The 22,163-nt window shown below is 35.5% G+C and overlaps 1 protein-coding gene across 1 annotated transcript; it reads right to left on the minus strand.

Annotated features, from left to right (window-relative positions):
- Positions 1-3,327: 3,327 nt before the first annotated feature.
- On the minus strand, positions 3,328-18,263 carry vstm2l (V-set and transmembrane domain containing 2 like). The gene is made up of 4 exons (XM_051898158.1): positions 18,021-18,263; positions 6,484-6,654; positions 5,846-5,889; positions 3,328-4,680 (listed from the first exon to the last, which is right to left on the minus strand). Exons 1-4 carry the CDS (start codon positions 18,100-18,102, stop codon positions 4,312-4,314), a joined length of 666 nt encoding a protein of 221 aa, XP_051754118.1. The 5' UTR covers positions 18,103-18,263; the 3' UTR covers positions 3,328-4,311.
- Between the last annotated feature and the right edge of the window lie 3,900 nt (positions 18,264-22,163).

Consider the following 22,163-nt stretch of genomic DNA (forward strand, 5'->3'; position numbering starts at 1 on the left):
TTTTGGTGATTTCAAATATCAACAGCTTGGCTTATTTTGAATAAGTAATTACTTCACGGCAAGTAAAGTAAGAGTAGTATGAATGTAATCTGTATGCAGGGGCGGAGCGAGGGGGTGGCTTTTGGGGCGAATGTTTTTTCAAAATCCCCAAAACTTTCAAGTTTGAGGCTTTTTAACAGTGCTGTCAAAATATCCTTTTCGATACATATCTTTACTAAATGTTAAAAGGTTCAATACCGTTTTTTTCCACAGTGTCCATGCACTTTCTCTGTCTTCTCTCCGATAGTGAGTTCAAGCACACCGCAGTTGTACACAGCCACGGCTCCTGTCACTCACTCAGCGCAGCGGCAGGCCAGGCACTCAGACTCTCTTTTGGTCCGGTTGAAGGCTTTTTGTTATGATATGATACTCAACTTTAGCACATTTGTCAACTAAACATTCATTCAGTGTTTCCCATTAATGACCCTGTGCCGCCACTGTTTCATAATGAACCGAAAATTTAAAGCCTTGCCAACGAACTAAAATCGAAATCGTGATATGTCTTTGTGGCTTTATAAAACAGCAAAAAACAGTGATTTGTATATGGCAATCTGTTTGTGCTGCATGTTTTAAAGAGAAGTGCGCACTTTGCTCATACGATCAGCAGGTGATCTGGTGTTAGCATTCTCCAAAATAAAAGCTCAAGGGTTTATCTCTTGCAAGTGAAGAAATTAGGACAAAAATATTGTAATTTCCCTATACTGTAATGTAAAGTAAAATTTACTAATGAAATATTCATTTTCATTTATTTTACGATACATTTGTTTTACAATATATGGATATTACTGTCATAGGAATAATTATATAAAAAATTATATTATTGTAATAATTGTTTGGCATCCTAAAACACCAGTACATCAGTGTAATGTAGACTGAGACACTATCACAACTAAGTCCTCTTTAATGTCCAGGTACAAGTCAACGCTTTTTCTTTGTTCAATTGGCACACTGTATATGGATTGAAGCTCTTAATTTTGAGCTCTCAAAGTGCACCAGATTGATGCATTTAACCTTAAAATGTAAAAATTTTCTTCCCTACATAGTTTTACTAAATACTGTGGGGAACACTGATCATTTTATGAACTTTACTCCAGCATAGAACAAAGTTCCTTTTAAGTCAGTAAAGCTGTTAACGCAAAATTAAAATGTCCTTACACAAACTACATTTGGGTTAAGCCCCGAATGTTTACAATGTCTGGCTCCACCCCTGTCCGGATGTACTACATTAGCCATGTTGTCATTATCATGTGACCTACCAGCGTCAGTTAGATGCTTCACTGCCATTCGCAAATCCTCTCCCATGGCCTTATGGGATAGTATCCATTGTATGCACACTTAAGAATCTCGCCGGAAGTACATTCCACTTTGTGAAGTGGACGAGGGAAGTTTATATGGACAGACAGTCTATTTCATATGTACACTTCAGGCAGCTCCATAACCCACAATGCAACACGAGTATGATGTCACCACATATTGCGTTTAATTTACCCCACCACAAACAACTTTATGATATATTAAGTATTTTTTTAATCATTTAAAACACACATATATACATATAGAATGCTGCATTAATTTTGTAAGGGGAAAAAATTATGAATCAACTCCATAGTGGATTCCAAGTCATCAAGGGCTTAGGACGTTCCAATTCAGCCCATTACAAGGGCTCCGCCAGTAGTGGGCACTCGTGCAACGTAAGCAATGACGTACATCCGAGTCAACGAGACTGAGGGAAGTTAGTCAAGTCAAGTCAAGTCAAGTCACCTTTATTTATATAGCGCTTTTTACAATGTAGATTGTGTCAAAGCAGCTTTACATTGATAACTGGTACATTGTTTGGCTGCACAGCAGCTCTTAAAGAATAGTGTCAATGCAGGCAGATCAAGTTAGCGAGGGAAGGGCATAAAAAAACGAACTGGAACACAGCCATAGTAGGAAAGTATGCGATTTCGGATGCAGCCCGTTTTTCAGAAATCGCTTACTGCACCTTTAAAACACTGAAAGTTAGGTAGTTAAATATTCTAACTGAAAGTCGATTTCTGCTTGAGTAATTATGCAGGTTTTCATTGGATAAACAATTAAGTGGTCATTTCATTCCAATAGCTGACAATTAAGTCACATTTATCTTAGATGCCTGAAGGTGCAAAAAGAAAATCTTTTCATTGATGTAGGTTTTGGTTTGTGTCCCTGGGTATAAAAAGACATGATGGTGAGTAAATAATGACTGTGTTTTAATTTTTGTGGTGAACTATCCTTCGAAAGTTATCGACCTGTCCTGAACTTAATGTGAGTAGTGAATACTGACATCTGTTGGTCGAAGAGAGAAATGATCTAATCAAAAATTTGAAATTATGTTAGGACAGCAGCTCAGCTATTTCTTTTCTTCCTTCATTCTCATTTTCCTCCAAAACATTTAAGGCTACTAAATATAAAGCATGTTAGTTGAATAATTCGTTTTGAAACACCTCATTAAATCCCCCAGCACACCAACATGCATGGCACAACCAAATTATTTCCAACAACGATACAACACACATAGATCGGCATTAAAACAATTATTATAGGCTACTTAAATATTGTTCAAATGGTGCAATGCAATTTGGTCCTAATTAAAAAATTCTGAATGTAGTCTTACGCATCCACAACGGTCAGTCTGCAAAACTGTTTTCAAACTGGGACATTAACTGCTTTTATATTAAAGTAATGTCCCTTGAAAGGGGATTACGTCTGAGGGTCATTTAAAGGGATAGTTTACCCAAAAATGAACGCGTTTTGAAGACAAAAATAATGCATCCATCCGTAAAAAAAAAAAAAAGTACGACCATACGTCTCCAGGGGGTTAATAAAGGCCTTCTGAAGTGAAGCAATGCATTTTTGTAAGAAAAATATCCATATTTACAACTTTATAATTTCAAATAACTAGCTTCTGGCGGACGACCATACGCAGAATGAAGACGTCTGAAAAAATATAGTCATATACACCTAGGATGGCTTGAGGGTGAGTAAAGGGATAATTTTCATTTTTGGGTGAACTATCCTTTTAAATGACATGTGAATGTTTGCAACCCTCTGCACTAGAGAAAATGGATCTGAAGGTTCTAGGTTTATCCTGAGGGTGGCAGTGTCGCTTCATGCTCGATTCAGAGCACAGCCTGATAAGAGACAAACACAGAATACAACAGGAATACTACACAAACATGCAGTAATCAAGCGTTATCAAGCAGACAATAAATCAAGCGGTGTAAGCCTTTTCAGACTTTATGAATTACCACTGCAAATAACCCATCAGAGTTGAGCATTTCGTAATACCTTTTAATAGGTTATATGACTTATTTAATTAAAACAAGTGATAATGTCTTCAGAAATTCCAGAAAATTACACAGGCCTAACTGAAACATCTGGTTCAAACGGAACATTAAAGCAGAACTATGCAGATATACCGAAAATGCATCATAAAAATCACTTCAACATTAGAAAACTGCAGTAGGCTACATCTGTGGAACATTAATGGAAAAGCTAATTTAGAAACATAGCTCTATTATAAAACACACACGCACAATACAGCCTTCTGTGCAAAATGTTTTTGCCATGATACAAGCTAAACAAATAAAATGCGGATGGAATTAAACCAGTAAGGGTAAACATCACTAACATAATACATTACATTCAGTGTCTGTGTGTCCTTTTCTAATGAATAAATTAACATTTTACTCTCTGCCCACAGCTAAATCAACCCCTTATTGTTCCTTCTCAATCACTGATAATCACCTCGTTTCTTATGCTGTTTTATTCATTCTTCTCGTCTCCTTATGGTGACCAGACCATGATTGAAAAAGAAAAATCAGGATCATCAGAGATCAAACCTAAACTTTTATATCGACATCCTACACAAAAAAAGGTTTTTCTGAGGTGAAGACTTTTAAGATGTTTTTAAGATGACCACAATGGAAATGGCTTTTCAGACTTCAAAAAGTGAGTAGGTTCATAAGCTATTAAATTGTTTAAGTCACTTTGTCAGAAAGCCATACAGGTTTGAAATTACATGATGATGAGTAAATGACATAATTCTAATTTTTATTTTTAACTATCCCTTTAAATCTACACATTGCTGATTCCTTATGATAGAAAAGGCTCAAATCACAACAATATCAGTTTAAAAGTTATTTACAACATTCAAACTAAAGCTAAGATCTGGACAAACTCCATCAGGACACATGGTTTGTAAAATATGTCATCTCATCTCCTCTTTATAGTGTGCAGTTTTCAATAGGACAATCACTGTGTCTCTGATTGGTGTTTCTTTCCTGCTCTGGTCTTGTTCCCCTCGTGGAGCTGATGATGATCTCCTTTATGAAACCGATGGGCCGCTTGCTGTGTCCTCTGCACTGCTTCTTCTTGATGGTCTTCAGGACCTGCTTTCTGCTCTGATGTCGTCTTCTCTTCTTCTTTCTGCTGCTGGTCGCTGGAGAGCTGCTCACTAATATGAATCTTCTGTTGCACCTGCAGATAGGCCTGAACTCTGTGCCGCTGGGCTTGGCTTTCACTGAAGTCAATGACTCGACACTCGTACGTCCCCTCATCTGATGGTTTGACGCTAGATAGACGGAGCTTATGTGAGATGTTGCTGCCAACCACTTTTACCACCTTAAAACAAATATAAAATATGATTATTCAACATTCGCATTCAGCTAGAGACTACCACAAAGCAATTAAAGGGGCTATATGTAGAATACAGGAACTCTTGTTATTAGCGACACCGGTGGCTGTTAAGTGAACTGCAGCCAGCAACACACGTCCAAGAAAATGAACGTGATTTAAGGCCCTGATATACTCAAGGCAAAGTTCTTTTTTATTCTTTGCTTATTGCAGCCATATAGGCCTACTGTTATCAAACATCCAGACGCCGTCCATGCTGCTGAGAGCGACGTTTAGATGAATATGTAAATATGTACTGTGCTTTCTTCTCAGTAACAAAAACACACAACAAAAAAAAAAACAGCGGTGAGAAAGCGGTGGTTGAGAAATCATCTGATCATTGCGATGTGGATATGTTTGCAGCAGCTCTGATTCACCAGCATCATGTCGACAGGTAAGGTAGGCTAATTAAAATTACACTGTTATGATAGTTTAATTATAAAGTAGAGCCTAGATCTGACTATGTGAGACTATAGTTTGAATTAACCCCTTTTCTTTGCATGACACATTGACACTACAGTACAAAATGGATCTTTCAGCATTATCCTGAACAACGTATAAGCATTTATTTCATGTGTCATTGAATGGAAGAAAGGCTCTCAGGAGCTCGCGTAAACGTCACATGATTTTGATTTTCCCGGCAAAAACGTCCCAACTCCTTCACATTAAAATCAGTCTACAGGCTTTCTTTCATAGACAACCTGGGAAGTCGGGGAAGGTCTCGATTTTTAAGTTTCGTTACAAGCTGTTCACAACATTAGCAATAAAAAAAGCGATTAATACATGAAAATTCTTATATAGCCTCTTTGATCATACAATGATCATGTTTATGAGCACCGATTAATATTAGTCCACCTATTGAAGAAACATGCTTGGAGTACCAGAGAGACATATTCCTTAAAATTAAGGTAAAATTAATTAACATAAATCAATATACAGGTAGGTAAAAGCACCTCATGGCCTATATCTTACAGAAATGTGTGCGCGTGTGTGTGTTGTATATAGCATCTCATAAAATTTCAGAATAAAGCACCATGTAATAAATCAGAATATAATGCACATGTAAACCTGATCATTGAGCACTTATATATAAATTTCTAAACGCAAAACTCACGCTTATTTTATTCGCCCCCATTGGTGTGTTGTCCTGTGGAATCACCTGTAGACACACATCAACATTTAAAACCAAGTGCTGAACTTTAATATATTCTAGCATTCCTAATGTGAATTTTTATTAGAACTATCCTTTTAAAGCTGGTTCCATATGACAGAAAAACACAAATCACAACAATGTCAAGTTATTTACAATGGTCAAACTAAAGCTAAGACAAATTATCTGGACAAATTGTGTCCAACTCTACATAGCTTGTAAAAAAGTCACACTGCAGGACGCCAAATTTTCTGACACTGCCAGAGGTAAAACTTCTCGCAACGGTCATTAATCGGCTGTCGGTGAACATGTCAAACTAGCGATCAAAGACTACAGGTTTTTGCCTGGGATTATAGGAATCTTTTAAGATTCTCAAGATTTGTCTCAGACGACCAAATCGTGGCCAAAATCGCACAGTGTGCACCCGCCTTTAGTTAAAGCTTTCCACTGTATTTGTTTTAGAAATATTATTATACTTTATAACAAACCACTTGATAACCATATCTATTTTAAAGAATAAGTAATCATCTTAAAGAGATGAAAACAACAAAATAAGGTAACGTAAAAACATTTTAAGAAATCAAAAGTGAGTTTGCGGCTTTCCTGATTGGTTGTCAATGCAGGTTGCTCCGCCCAGTCTCTGCTGTGTCTAGTGTACCACCACTGGATCTCCAATGAGACGGAGGAGGAAGTAGCTCCTCTAAAGGAGCACGACATCTCCACATCATCACCAGCCTGAGAGACCTTGTCACGAGGAACCTCGGTGAAAAGAGCTGAAGAGAAAGAGATAAAAACTATTATTAGTCATTCTGTTCTTTAGATATTATCATATTGCCACGAATCTCTTCACACAGATACCTTCAGCCTTGTGTATGAGTGTGCATGTGTGCAATTAAAAGTCTGACAGTCAAATGCTGAAGAAAACTAATTGCAAACAGGACTGGAGATAATTAAGCAGATACATTTGAGGACAAACAATATAATGAATTCATTAGTATAAAACACACACAGAGCCTGATGGCCTAAAGGGACTCGCCATTCTCCATGTCTTCATTCAATCCTGCTATTTATTTCTCACTGGACTATTGTGCAAATAAAGACTTTAAGTCTTTATTAATTGATAATCTTCCCCTATAATCATACTTTTTCTGAAAAGGCAATGAAAGTTGGAAACTGCAGTGAATTGTACAGGTACATTGTATAGGTACATTTCTGGAGTTTTGCCAAAAATCCAGGTAGAGGCGATAAATAAATAATTTAAAAGAAATGGATAAGAAAAACTTATCACAGATAATTATATTATTAAATCAGCCTATTGCAAACCCCAAGATTGTACAGAATGTGTTTATTTCAAGACATTTTCCCCATATTCATTCCTTGTGTGTAAAACTACTTTCACACATCACGGTTTAGGCATCTTGCTTAGAAATGCTAAGGATGTTTTTCCACTACATCTGCCTGGCATAATTTTTTTTGATGTTCTGGTAATTTAGCAAAGAGATACAAAACTCTATTGCACTCAACAAGCCTCAAAATACCATATTTATGATTCAACCATTTGAAGCACACTGTGGCACTGCTAGCATTTTAAAGCCGTGCAACATTATAACACAAACACAGCACTCAGAGGCACATTTTCAGAGGAAAATCACAACAGGTAAACAAAAAAAGTCATGCTTAATCTTTGTAAACACAACAGCTGCTTTCACCCACTGTCCTTTCTGGCTCCTTCTCACCATCCTTTCTCATTAATATCCACCTGAAATAATGTCAATCTGACGTCTGCACTGCTTATGGAACAAGACTGCTTGTCAGACAGGACTTATACCAGAGTGCATTGTGCTTTTGACAGCCCCATGACGGATCTTTCCAGAATGGCCTCCAAAGATTTAAATCATATCAGTACTGTCAAAAAAAAAAAAAAAAAAAAAAAAAAAAATCAACCTTCACTAGCTCATTGCCAAACACAAAGTGATTCTTTACAGGATGCTGCTGAAACACAGCAAACTTATATAAAAATAAATAAATAAATAAATAAATAAAAAAAGTTTCAAACTTCACATTCATCTTTCATTCAAGTTCTCGTCTAGGCCAAGAGTTTTCAAACTGAGGTCCAGGGGCCACAAGGGAGTGACAGGAGGTCCGTGGAAATGTCTAGAGAAAAAAAAATTATAAAAAAAAAAATAAAAATTAATAATAATAAAAAATAGATTAAAAAAATAAATCAATTTAAAAAAAATCATTAAAAAAATAAATATTAGTTATTTATTAATCTATTAAATAGACTGAATTAGATTAAAATAAATAAAAGGTTTAATATAAAAGTTAAAATTAAATCAAATAAACAATACATTTAACAGTACTATTATGAGTAGAAAAATATATAATAATGTAACTTAATAGAAACTAATTTTAGATTTATAATATAAATTTTTCAGTGTATAAATTTGGTGTTTATAAAATATTTCAATTTTTAGGATGGGTTCCCATCATATGTAGGGGTCCGTGGCATCTAAAAGATTGAAAACCCCTGGTCTAGGCAATGATAAATGAGACTAATTATATTATGTGTCTAATTATGCCTACTAAATGAAATGATAAAGCATCTAGAATTGAAAATAATAATAAATTCCATTCTATAAAGTATTATTTTGCTGTGCATTATTCACATTAAAAATATTCATAAATCCATAATTTAAATATTCAATATTTATTCTAGTAAAACAAACAAATCCAGATTTGGTATGTTTGTCTGATTACATAGTACAGAAATGGTTTCCAACAACACAGTAGGCTGCTTGAGCTAGAATGGCCACAAATTCATACAAATATATAGTAATCATCATTTGAAGTGGATCAAAAAAGTTCATCAAAGTTGTCCTAAGAACTAAATTGTCCTAAGAAGAAGGTTTTAGGACAACTTTGATGAAAGGTTTCGATCCATTTCAAATGTTGGCTACTGTATTATATATATATATATATATATATATATATATATATATATATATATATATATATATATATATATAATTATAGAAGATATGATATAATTTACAAATTCAGTTAATTTGAAAAGTATGTCCTGCTCCAAACAAAAGGAGTAAAATTAGGCCACAGTAAAACCTCCACACCTTCCCTCTCTCTGCCTTTATGTGGGAAAGCAGACATCATAAAATCATCACATTCATAGAAGGATGAAGGATGGCACTAATATTCTTGCTGTGGAGAGCATTTGATCACATTGAACAGAAAATACTGTGTTTCGTAAAGGATGCATATAGATATTCAATTGCGCACTACTGGAGTGCATATGTACAACCCGAATTCCGGAAAAGTTGGGACGTTTTTTAAATTTGAATAAAAGTAAAACTAAAAGATGTTCAAATCACATGAGCAAATATTTTATTCACAATAGAACACAGATAACATAAATGTTTAAACAGAGAAATTTTATCATCTTAAGCACAAAATGAGCTAATTTCAATTTTGTTGCCTGCTACAGGTCTCAAATTAGTTGGGACAGGGGCATGTTTACCATGGTGTAGAATCTCCTCTTCTTTTCAAAACAGTTTGAAGACATCTGGGCATTGAGGTAATGAGTTTCTGGAGTTTTGGTGTTGGAATTTGGTCCCATTCTTGCCTGATATGTTTCCAGCTGCTAAAGAGTTTGTGGTCGTCTTTGATGTATTTTTCGTTTAATGATGCGCCAAATGTTCTCTATAGGTGAAAGATCTGGACTGCAGGCAGGCCAATTCAGCACCCGGACTCTTCTACGATGAAGCCATGCTGTTGTAATAGCTGCAGTATGTGGTTTTGCATTGTCCTGCGGAAATACACAAAGCCTTTCCTGAAATAGACGTTGTCTGGAAACCTTTATATACCTTTCAGCATTCATAGTGCCTTCCAAAACATGCAAGCTGCCCATACCATCAGAGATGCTAGCTTTTGAACTGAATGCTGATAACATGCTGAAAGGTCTCCCTCCTCTTTAGCCCGGAGGACACGGCGTCCGTGATTTCCAACAAGAATGTCAAATTTGGTCTGACCGTAGAACACTTTTCCACTTTGAAATAGTCCATTTTAAATGTGCCTTGGCCCACAGGACACGACGGCGCATCTGGACCATGTTCACATATGGCTTCCTTTTTGCATGATAGAGCTTTAGTTGGCATCTGCAGATGGCACGGCGGATTGTGTTTACTGACAGTGGTTTCTGGAAGTATTCCTGGGCCCATTTAGTAATGTCATTGACACAATCATGCCGATGAGTGATGCAGTGTCGTCTGAGGGCCCGAAGACCACGGGCATCCAATAAAGGTCTTCGGCCTTGTCCCTTAAGCAGAGAGATTTCTCCAGTTTCTCTGAATCTTTTGATGATGTTATGCACTGTAGATGATGAGATTTGCAAAGCCTTTGCAATTTGACGTTGAGGAACATTGTTTTTAAAGTATTCCACAATCTTTTTACGCACTCTTTCACAGATTAGAGAGCCTCTGCCCATCTTTACTTCTGAGAGACTCTGCCTCTCTAAGACATCCCTTTTATAGCTAATCATGTTACAGACCTGATATCAATTAACTTAATTAGTTGCTAGATGTTCTCCCAGCTTAATCTTTTCAAAATTTCTTGCTTTTTCAGCCATTTGTTGCCCCCGTGCCAACTTTTTTGAGACCTGTAGCAGGCATCAAATTTGAAATGAGCTCATTTAGTGGATAAAAGTGTAAAATTTCTCAGTTTAAACATTTGTTATGTTATCTATGTTCTATTGTGAATAAAATATTGGCTCATGTGATTTGAAAGTCTTTTGGTCTTCATTTTATTCAAATTTAAAAAATGTCCCAACTTTTCCGGAATTCGGGTTGTAAGATCTCCAAGTTAATATCTAATTTATAAAGCAACTACAGCATTTGTTTATAAATAGCAATTTAGCAGATGCTTTTACCCAAAGTGACTTACAAATAAGGAACCACTGAGCCGCTCAGACTCTGTACACTCCCCTCCCAGAGTGCATCTTATAACCCCAGGGATGGACACTGAAACACATCTCATCTCATCCCCTTGACACACTGTATGGTGTATGTTTACAGTGCTGCATATCAGAAACATTTGTGCATCCCATATCTATAATCTGTCTGTCCTGTAACAGTTTGTGTACTGCACTGTAAATACACTGCATTGTACAATATATGTGCATAGAAAGTACTGTATTTTATAAAACTGACTGTTCCGACTCTAAATTCTGATTGGGTGAACAATTAAGAAATTAAGTTAATTGACACCATTACCTGCTGGCTAATGAACCAAATCATGTGGTTGAAAACATTACCAATATATAATATTAATATTGTTTGTTCATATAATACTTTTAATTTAGCTATGAATAAAATTTAGCAGAAATATTGATAACACTTTACAATAAGGTTTATTAGTTAAACATTAGTTAATGTATTAACTAACATGAACTAACCATGAGCAATATATTTGTTACTGCATTTACTAATCTTTGTTAACGTTAGTTAATGAAAATACAGTTGTTCATTGTTTGTTCATGTTAGTTCACAGTGCATTAACTAATGTTAACAAGATTTAAATAATGTATTAGTAAATGTTGAAATTAACATTAACAAATATTAATAAATGCTGTTTAAGTGCAGTTCATGTTAACTAATGTAGTTAACTAATATTAACTAATAAACCTTATTGTAAAGTGTTACCGAAATATTAATATTGTGCCATTATATTTTAATAATATGACTTATTTTTCAAGATTTTAAGTAGTGCATTTTTAAATTATTAATCAATATTTTCATTAAAATCAATTAAATAATTTACATCTAGCAAAACTTCACAGCTGAGCAGTTTTGGTCTATGTTTCACACTGGAACTTTAAGCATGCAAATAGCTTAACACAAAGTCAAGTCAAGTCACCTTTATTTCTATAGCGCTTTATACAATACAGTTTGTTTCAAAGCAGCTTTATAGTAATAACAGGAAAATGATTCAATGATGCAAACACACACACACCATATAAACATCTTTTCCCTTTGCATTTTCGTAATTACTCCCCGATTTCTGCTCTTTGTTTCTGTAATGAGAATGTACAACGTGACCATCTGTTTTCTTTGTTTGGAGAGAGAAAGACTGTGCGTCCTACAGTTTCTCTGGTCATTAATATGCACAGTCTCTATTCGGTTGGTAGAAAGGTAATTATCCAGATTCTAAAATGGTGTAGCGTTATTGTCTGAGAGCTGATCTGACCAGTGCTAACACAGACTCATATTTATCATATCTTGATTGCCAAAGCAGTATGCTCATCACACCCAGAGCACTCAGGATCACCAACGGCAGAAGTTAAGTTATCCCACGTTTTAGAACTGTTTATAAGCACTTCACATCTTGACACTGCATTTTTTGATTGGTCTTTTTCTTCTCTGCATTTCTCCTCTGCTCTACTGTAGCTCGAGTCATTTCCTAGCTTTTTAATAAACCTGGCATTGTATACTATGGATATTGTTGGCTCTGTGACAAATAGCTTATGTTCCTCTAGTAAGTTTCTTGGGATAAATGCAGCTTCAAAATGCATAAATATAATATAATATATATATATATATATATATATATATATATATATATATATTATATATATATATATATGGCGGTAATACCGCATATCGCGCTATTGAGCCACTCAAATATACCTCAAGGGAAATTCCTTAACCGCGACAGCCCTACTCGAACAAGCATATTATAATGTATATAGTGAGGTCATGTGACAACAATATAGTGTACTAATGTTGCATACTGAACACACAGTAGCTTCACATAATAATATAAAGTGTATACTAGTATGGAGTATGAATTCCATTGTCAGTTGATGTGATTATTGTCAGTTTTAAGCCACTCCACTGTTGCTTTCATTTGGGTTGCTATTATGTTGGTGCCACTGCAATTGTGAATTGTAGAATGTTTTCTTTTCATTCTTTGTACTTCGCATTTAGTTTTTCTTTCTATTTTTAAGAGGTTTCCAGCAGAGAAGCATTAACACAGCATGATGCTTTGCATGCTATAGTAGCTGGATTGGTGTTGCCAATGCTTTAGAAATCATCCGTTATCTTTTCCCTGACTGATTTTCCAGGAACATTGCTTTGGATCTGGAATATTCCTTGTTCTTCATGGTGACGTGTTTCCATGGAAATGTATTAATGTAATTTAATGTATATAATTGCATGCTGGTGCAATCAAGTTAATTATGCATTCAACGACTGTATTATTTTTGATTAATTCGGTGAAATTAATTACCTTTTAACTGTAATATTACAGGCTACATTGTTCTGAGTTAAATACATAATTGCTCTATACTCTAACCCAAAGGGTGAATGCTTTTTATTTGTGAATTGCCTTATTTCTTACTGTGTTTGATATATTAAGGGATAAGGTACAAGAGGACTTGCAATATTGAGATTGTGAAAACAATTAATTGTGAGAACAGTTAAAGACTGCAGTAGAGTGCCTGTTTACACAGTAGCTGTTATAATGTTGTGTATTTTAGGATGAATGGTACACTGTATTGACCAATCAGCATTACTGTGGCCCACTAGTGGACTAAAACTATTCATTTGGGCTGTGTCTAAAACCTAAGGCAGCAGCCTTGCTGACCAGTCTGTCAATTACTTAATAGGCAGCATTTGCATGAAGGCACCTCTGGCTACCAAGGCATATTTAAAGGTATTTAAACTTTGGATTCTGACATGCATTGTTGCCTCCTACCTCTGTATATGGTGACATTTTTCAGATTTCAGATACAGCTAGCTTTAGAAACCTAATTTTAGCCATCCTTGCTTTTATTGCACCAGTGAATGACATGAAATATGTTAGAATAGACCTCTCTACCCACAGAAATGTAAGCTTACTGTATTACCAACTACGACAATTCTCAAAAGGTTTACCACTGAATAACAGAAGTGAGTTTAAGTGCAAGAAGGCAAAGAAAAGGAAATAAGAAATAAGGAAGCTGTTGGCATCAGCATGATATTTGTTCCCTCACCTCTGCAAAGGGTTCATTGGTTTAATCTCAGCTGGAGGAAGACCTCCATACAGATGAAGACAGACAGCATGGGTTACACCCAGCTGAACAAAACCCCCCGTAGTCATTATTAAACCAGCTCATGCTGACCTGAGAAATGGAGAGAAATCACAGCTGACGATGATATGGCAAATCCTGTGCAGCAAATATTCCCATGTTTCAATATGCCGGCTTTAAAATGGAAATCCTAATAGTTTTGTTTTTTAAAAACATTGCATTTTAAATTGTTTTGTTACCTTGTTTTGAGTAGAATTTATGTTTTATGTTTTTTTCTTTCTCTAATTAAAATGGTTGAATCAAAATATGTTTGAATTGTTAGTCAGTTTGTTTTTCAATATCCTCAATATTACTTTACAGAAGGCTAACTTGATGGAAAATCTAGTTACTGTAACAAAAGCCAGTTACAAAATGACATCATCATACAGAAAGTGGCATCATTTTTGAAGGAAAACAGCAGTATCATCAAATGATTTGATGAATTCCGTGATGTTTTGTGGTGTTAGTGTCTGCTACCGTTTCTACACTTCATTAAAGTAGAATATGAGAGTGAATATTCACAGAACTCTTCAGATCGTTCACTAAGCTTGTGCACCTCACTAAAACACAAGACTGTACAGATATCAGGACTAGACTTGTGCCGATATTCGGTAATGCGATATATCACGATAATGAATATGCACAGTACTGTTATCGTGGGCACTTCAAAATACCATAAATATAATTTATTACCAATTATTAAAATTTTTATAATGCATTTAAGAATACTTTCCCCATCAACCGTATAAAATGCACAACGCTGCTGTATTCTGCGTCAAAGGGACACGCGCTCAGATGTAAACAAGCCCAACGTGCATGAGAAGCACATGGCGGAGACACGCTGAATGAAAGTGCACGTTCACTCTCTGACAGCAGAGGGCGCTGATGGAACAGCAGAATGCAGCGGTTACCCCGGAAATCCCGCAAACAACAACTGCGCTAGTGAAGTTTTTAAAATGCTTCAAACTGCCATTCTTTTTTTTTGTAATCTCAATGTTGTTCATCACAGCACCAAATACTTAATACTTAAAGACTTAATATGCTATTTATTTTTAAACTTAATCATTTTTTTATATTTTAATCTGGACTACAACATTCCCTATAATGATTGAAAATGTTCTGATTATTTGTTATTGTTCAGTAAAACTTTGAGACATACGGCTTCATTAGTTAACATGTTAATTCATTATTACCAAATTATTCTTAGTTAATGTTAATTTCTTAGTTACTGTTTAATAACATTACTAAAATCAAAAGAACTTATTTAATGGACCTGAGATAAGAAATACAACTGATCATTGTTAGTTTTAACTAACATTAACAAAAAAATAATACTTTCTGTAACAAATGTAGCTGTTGCTCAATCTTAGTTAATGCATTAAATAATGAGACCTTATTGTAAAGCATTACCTGTTGTTCTTTATAGCCTAATTCTTTTGCACTTTAATCTGTTTGAAAATTTTACTTTATATATTTTTTGTGTATTGTATTATTGTATTTAAACATTCAGAGTTCTTTTTGTTATTACAAAAAGAGTTCTTAAACCTGTTATACTATGACAACACTAACTTTAACTTTTAACTGACTCCCAGTGGAGAGGCTGGTGGTACTATTCAATACTCCGCTCATTCACAGTGCTCTCATTTGTATTGATCAAAGACAGATGAAGAGCTCAAAAATCCACAGCAATCACAGAGCATTAATCACACAACGCAGAAGAACAAAGCAGAGGAAGAACACAGTTACAAAACCTGAGAGTGACTGCTCTGCTTAAGACTGTAAACAATGGCCATGAAACTATTCCCATAGAAAGGCATTCAAGAAAACAAATGAATCCATGTTCAAGGCTTTTTTTTTCCCAAATCCATGAGGACGCCTTCACGGTCATTTTGCAAGTGATGAAATCGAATCTGTCTGTTCAATATCAAAGCTGTACTGTAGTCAATATCCAATTTATCCACATCAGTTGCCAAGACTTAAAGGGTTAGTTCACCCAAAAATGAAAATTCTGTCATTAATTACTCACCCTCATATCGTTCCAAACCTGTAAGACTTTTGATCATCTTCGGAACACAAATTAAGATCTTCTTGATGAAATCTGAGAGCTTTCTGTCCCTCCTTAGATAGCTACGCAACTACCACTTTGACGCTTCAAAAAGTTCATAAAGAGATTCACGTTTGAGCTTCTGCAAGAACCAATGAGGTTCATTCTCATGTGTTACGGAGCACCTTTGAGCTTCTGCAAGAACCAATGAGGTTCTCCTGTGTTACACAGCACGTTTGAGCTTCTGCAAGAACCAGTGAGGTTCTCGTGTGTTAGGCAGCACGTTTGAGCTTCTGCAAGAACCAATGAGATTCATTCTCGTGTGTTACGCAGCACGTTTGAGCTTCTGCAAGAACCAATGAGGTTCATTCTCATGTGTTACGGAGCACCTTTGAGCTTCTGCAAGAACCAATGAGGTTCTCCTGTGTTACGCAGCACGTTTGAGCTTCTGCAAGAACCAATGAGGTTCATTCTCATTTTACACAGCACGTTTGAGCTTCTGCAAGAACCAATGAGGTTCATTCTTGTGTTACGCAGCACGTTTGAGCTTCCACAAGAACCAATGATGTTCATTCTCGTGTTACACAACACGTTTGAGCTTTCTCAAGAACCAATGAGGTTCATTTTCATGTAACGCAGCACGTTTGAGCTTCCGCAAGAACCAATAAGGTCATTCTTGTGTGTTACACAGCACATTTGAGCTTCCGTAACTCAAAAACTTCTTGCGATTCAAGCAGGTTTGGTTGAGCTTCTGTGTATGTTCACTGATCAATATTTATATGTGAATAAAAGCCTAAATTCTGTCTGTTCATCATATAAAGTGATTGAGTCTCTTCAGAAAATTTGGACTAAACTGGTCAATTCATATGGATTAGTTCTCTTTCGCTTTATGAACTTATTGAAGCATCAAAGTGTCAGTTGCATAGCTGTCTATGGAGGTACAGAAATCTCTCAGATTTCATCAAGAAGATCTTCATTTGTGTTCCGAAAATGAACGAAAGTCTTACAGATTTGGAGCGACACAAGGCACAACATTAGAGTCAGAGGAATTCCCAATGATGGCTTGGAGAAGAAGACATATTGAATGGGTCTTAATTCTGTTTATGTCTGAATGAAGTTACAGATCAAAATACTGTTCCAAAAGGCAGTTGAATATTTGTCATTTCCACTGTTGGTGCATGTTGTCAATGGACCCTGCCATTAATAGAAGCTTTTTATTTAAACACAAACAGTTAAACATTAATGAAACACAATACATGAAACAACAAAAATGTAACATTTAAAACCTGCAGCAACCTGATATTTATGAAGAATACTCAAATCTGTCATGAGAGCACAGATCAAACTTTCATTATATAGTACAGTTGCTCAGTACAGACTCATCTTAATGATTGTCAATTTGGCTTTATTGTGTTTTTGTTACCCATACAAAGATTACAATAATGTGACAATTAAAAAAAAAAAAGTATATATATATATATATATATAAAATTTATTTATTTATTTAAGGCAGCTTTAACTGTTACCAACAAAGACTGCTAGAAAAAAAAAATGAATTTTTAAATAAATAGTAATACTCTATTGTTAATGTGATATATACGTTGTGACAATTTGCTCCATTCTATGTATTTACAGTATTGTTTTATTTATTTATTTTTTAGTTTAAAATGCCGTGCAATTTAAAATTCATGACCTATGTCTTTTAATGTCATCATTTATCATAAAAACATCTAACTTTCAAAAACAACTCATGCTAATGGTTTCAAGCTCTATTCACTAATTTTGAGTTAGCCTACACACTTCATAAAATCAACAATAAAAGCTCAAAACTTATCGAGTTGCCTGCCGACAGGGTATGGTTGCGTTCCGAATCAGTTTGCGCATTTATGATGCCCCAGAAATGCTGTCTAGGTAGGCAGCTCATTTGAGACACATCCACAACACTCAATGCCGTTTCATTAGTTCCTCACGCCTACCGTTTCCAGATACGTGATTGTCCACTGCCAAATTCGCGCTGATTTGGGCATAAAGTCCCACTAAGTGTAAAATCCACAGCATCTCTCCAAACGAGCCCTTTTCTGCTCTATGCACTCATCAGATTGTGTCAGTAAAACGGCACCTGAGCGCTTGTGTCGGTCGGCGTCTGTGTTCTGTCACGCTCTGGAGCGCACTAATTGCCCGCGCAGCTGTGGCGGAGGAACACACGGGGGAGGGGCGGGTGTATGTGATTAGGTTAGGTGAATTATCAATTAGGCGGAGGAATATAAACTGCTATGAGACCGGTGATTTGAAAGTCACTTTCTGTGTGTGCAAACTAAACATTTCAACAATTATTGTCCAGAATTATTAAGACTTTTCATTTAATAGTGGTGCATGTTGTACAGATGATCAGGTGTACCTGTTAAACTTGCATGTCAGACTAGTGGCCTTCAATTAATCTCATATTAACACAAAACAACCTTATGGTGCATTCAAGTCATGTTGGAAATGAGTACCACCACAAAGTGGGAAACTCAACTTTCTTAGTTTAAGCACCGTGCTTCTGAGTAGATGGCATCTGGCTGAAGATCTTGATCACACCTGATGTAGTAATTATGACTTCCCAACTTGTAAATACGAACTTCCCTGGAGGACTGGATTAGGTCCAACGGCCATTTACAAGACGTTTTCTGTGTTTTGGCTGTTCATTTATATGGCAACAGCGTTTTGGGGGCCTGAAAACACAAGCTATTGAAAACGGGTTTCAAAGTGCAAGTTTTTAAAAGCAGTACCGTCATTGTCTCTGTGTAAACTACAAAAATGTGAATTTGTGTAAACAGTGACGTCATGCGCATGCATATTACATGTTACAGTTCTATAGGCGCGTAGTGTTTCTTTACAAAGTGACATTGCCAACTACTGGCCTGCCAGCGGAATTACAGCATTTTTAGTCGTTTTCGTGAATCCGCGTGAACGGAGATCGTTTTGACAGCGTTGTCTTCCATACACAAAAAAGCACAAAGAAAAAATCTGATCCATTTTTATTACATCTCTGTCATGTAAACGACATATATATATTAAAAACACTGTAAATCAATCATCTAGAGTACTTTTTTAGCAGCATTGTATTTTCTTTGAGCTAGACTGAAGTGTTTTATAATCTTACAGACTGTCCAACCATATCTAGCAGGTTCATGAATATTAAAGATAGCTGTGAGGATGAAGGAAATGGAATAACCTGTGCTAAAATAGTTGAATAGGCCTTACAAATGTTAATCTGTCTGGTTCTGGTCCTGACAGACATCAGGATCAGGTACTGAGCCCAAGGGAGTTTAATCCCGGATTGATCTTGTATACGTTTGCTTTTTCCGACATGCAGATGTTTAACATGTAAATGAAGAGGGTAAGATCACTACTTGATGGTGTATTGTAACTGCAGACCCCAAACTCTAAATAAAACCCTAGAAATTAAAGGAACAGTCCACGGAAAAGTGAAAATTCTTGTTTTATTTATCAAACTATGGCTCGGTTTCACAGGCAGGGCTTAGACTAAGCTAGGATTAGGCCTTACTTCAATTAGGGCATTTAAGTAACTTTTATAAATGTATCTTAGACAAAAACATTGGTGTGCATCTTGAGACAAACCAATCGCTCTGACATATTTTAAGATATCTCAGTGCAAGTTTCTTTCAGTTGAAACAGCTCAAACATGCATTTTTGTCTATGAAACCAGGGGAATATGATTTAATGTAAGTATGTAAGTTTCGCCACTAGAGGTCGCTTTTTCAAAACAATAACAAAGGCGTAGTTTGATGATACTGTGAATGAGTGTGGAATCATGGGAGTTGTTGTCTTCACATCCACAGCTGATGGAAAACAATCTGATGGGACTCAGGCAGAAATCATGTTCATGGATGAGCTAATGTATTAAAGTTTTATCAAAGTTACTGTGGTAAGAAGCAGGGCAGGATCGAGGGCCTGGGACATTTTACCTTGCTGTTTTTATTATGCTTATATGCTGCAGTCAGGCCGCTGAACAAATGCATTCTCAATAGTAATACTAATATAAAATCATTCACACAGTAGTTATCTGTTACATGATTTTCAAGTTTTTAGTTGCTTTAAAGTTCACTAGAAAATTGCATGCTGTCTCTCTGAACTTTTCAATCGGCAAAGTTTTATTGCAGATACAGTCTGGTGGATTTAAATGTCTCTCTTGTTGTGAAGGACAAGGCCGACACTTTAGCAGCTACTAATCTTGAAGGTGTCATTAAACACGGTCAAATGTCTTCATAGTAAGCTGTGGAAAACATGACTTACAGCTCAAATACAGAATATAGATTTTCTTAAAGCTAATCTTTTGACTACTTTATTACTCAATGCTGTTGGCTTTCAAGCATAGCATGACCAGCAGGTTGCAGCGTTGGCTGTTTTGAGATTTTATTTTGGCCTCAGCACTTAATTGATCAATAGGATAATTTATTGGCCTGCTAGACAGGCTCACTGAGTTAATGAGTTAGTGATTAAATGGTAATGAAAAGGTCTTGGCGCCCACTGCTGCTTTTGCAAGAGCCCTTGCTGATAATCTTAAGAAAGAAACAACCTTGAAACAAAATAAAAATGGTATTTTAAAATGCCTGATTTAACAAGGAACTTTTCAGAAGTTTGCACAAATTATTTGAAGGAGTCATTGCTATTTTTTGGATGTGGGTTAAGTTTGAAGTACAAAATTAATTCAAAGCAAACAAAACTTTTAAAAATGCATAGTACAAAGGGAAAAACTCCACTACAGTGTGTGCAATCAATTTCCTGGAAGGACACACTAGGGTTTTTGCATGTAAAATTACATTGAACCTTGCTGTTTTTACTATATAATATGTTTATACATAAATTCAAAATAGTAAAATATATTATCTCCTCCATATCCCTACAACACTGCAAACCAGTGTTATTTTTAGTTTTATTATTATTTTGAATTAGCTTTTACAATTTTACAGTTTTCTTTTTGAGTAATTTCGTTATGTGTTTTTGTCATTTTATTAGATTTGTTTTTTTTTAAATACTGCTATTTAAGTTTAATTTATTTTTATTTCAGTTATAGTTTTTAATGATTTTAGTGCTTCAACTTTCAGTTTATTGCCAAGGCAACATTTTTAATTTTACTTTAGCTTAAGTTTTTCAACTTATATTTACATTTTATATTATTTCAACTTTATTTCAATGCTTTTAATAGTTTTAGTTAACGATAATAACCCTGCTGCACACCATGCAACTTTGAAGTTTGTGTTCTTTGTGTCAAGACAGTCACAAGGTCAATTACAAGCACAAAACATTGCTTTCTACTTATTGTCTTGAATAAACACATGAATTATCTCTGGCCGTGTTTCAGAGCTGCAGTAGATGGGTTTTCATTACATTGTTTCAAGTTGAGTGATGGCAGCTAGAGCTGGTGTGGTGGTTTACTGGCACACGGTCCTCTTCTCTCTGCACATAAAAGCCATGTGTGTCTTTTCATAAGTGCCAGCTGCGAGATCCCAAGCCCTAGAACAGATGCAAATATGACAGAAAGAGAGAATGAGGTGAAGTGAGGCATGAAAAAACACTGAAACGGCCATTCCTGTTCTGCAGTTCCATCTGAACTCCTCCTGATTAAAATGAATGAATATGCTTGTAATGTAATTTAAGAAAATATTACTATAAAAACTATATCAGACTTTCAGGAATCTGCTCTGGTCATTTTAAACGCTTTACTGATGTTCATGAAGAGCTGAAGTTGAGATTATCTGAAGATGTCGACTTGAAGTTTTTCACATTTGAAAAAGTCATTGTCTTTTGAAAAGTTGGTATTATCATACCAGTTTTTGTACTTTGATTGATGTAAAAGGATGTCATTTTTTAGAGCAGTACAGTGTTTTCAAGTCATTTTTGTAGCTCACGTGATGTTGAGATTTTGCTGTAGCCTACAGTTTATCCTGCAGCGTTTAAAAAAATCCAACACTGAGATAAATTATCGTTCATTTGTAAAGTATTTAATACACCGCAATGACTGCATTACTATATTCCATTTTATGTAATGTATATATTTGAGTTGAATTTCCAACAAAAATAACTATATCAAGATATATCTATATATTAGGGAT

Source organism: Ctenopharyngodon idella, chromosome 6, assembly GCF_019924925.1.
Source record: "Ctenopharyngodon idella isolate HZGC_01 chromosome 6, HZGC01, whole genome shotgun sequence".
In the NCBI taxonomy this organism is placed as follows: Eukaryota; Metazoa; Chordata; class Actinopteri; order Cypriniformes; family Xenocyprididae; genus Ctenopharyngodon; species Ctenopharyngodon idella.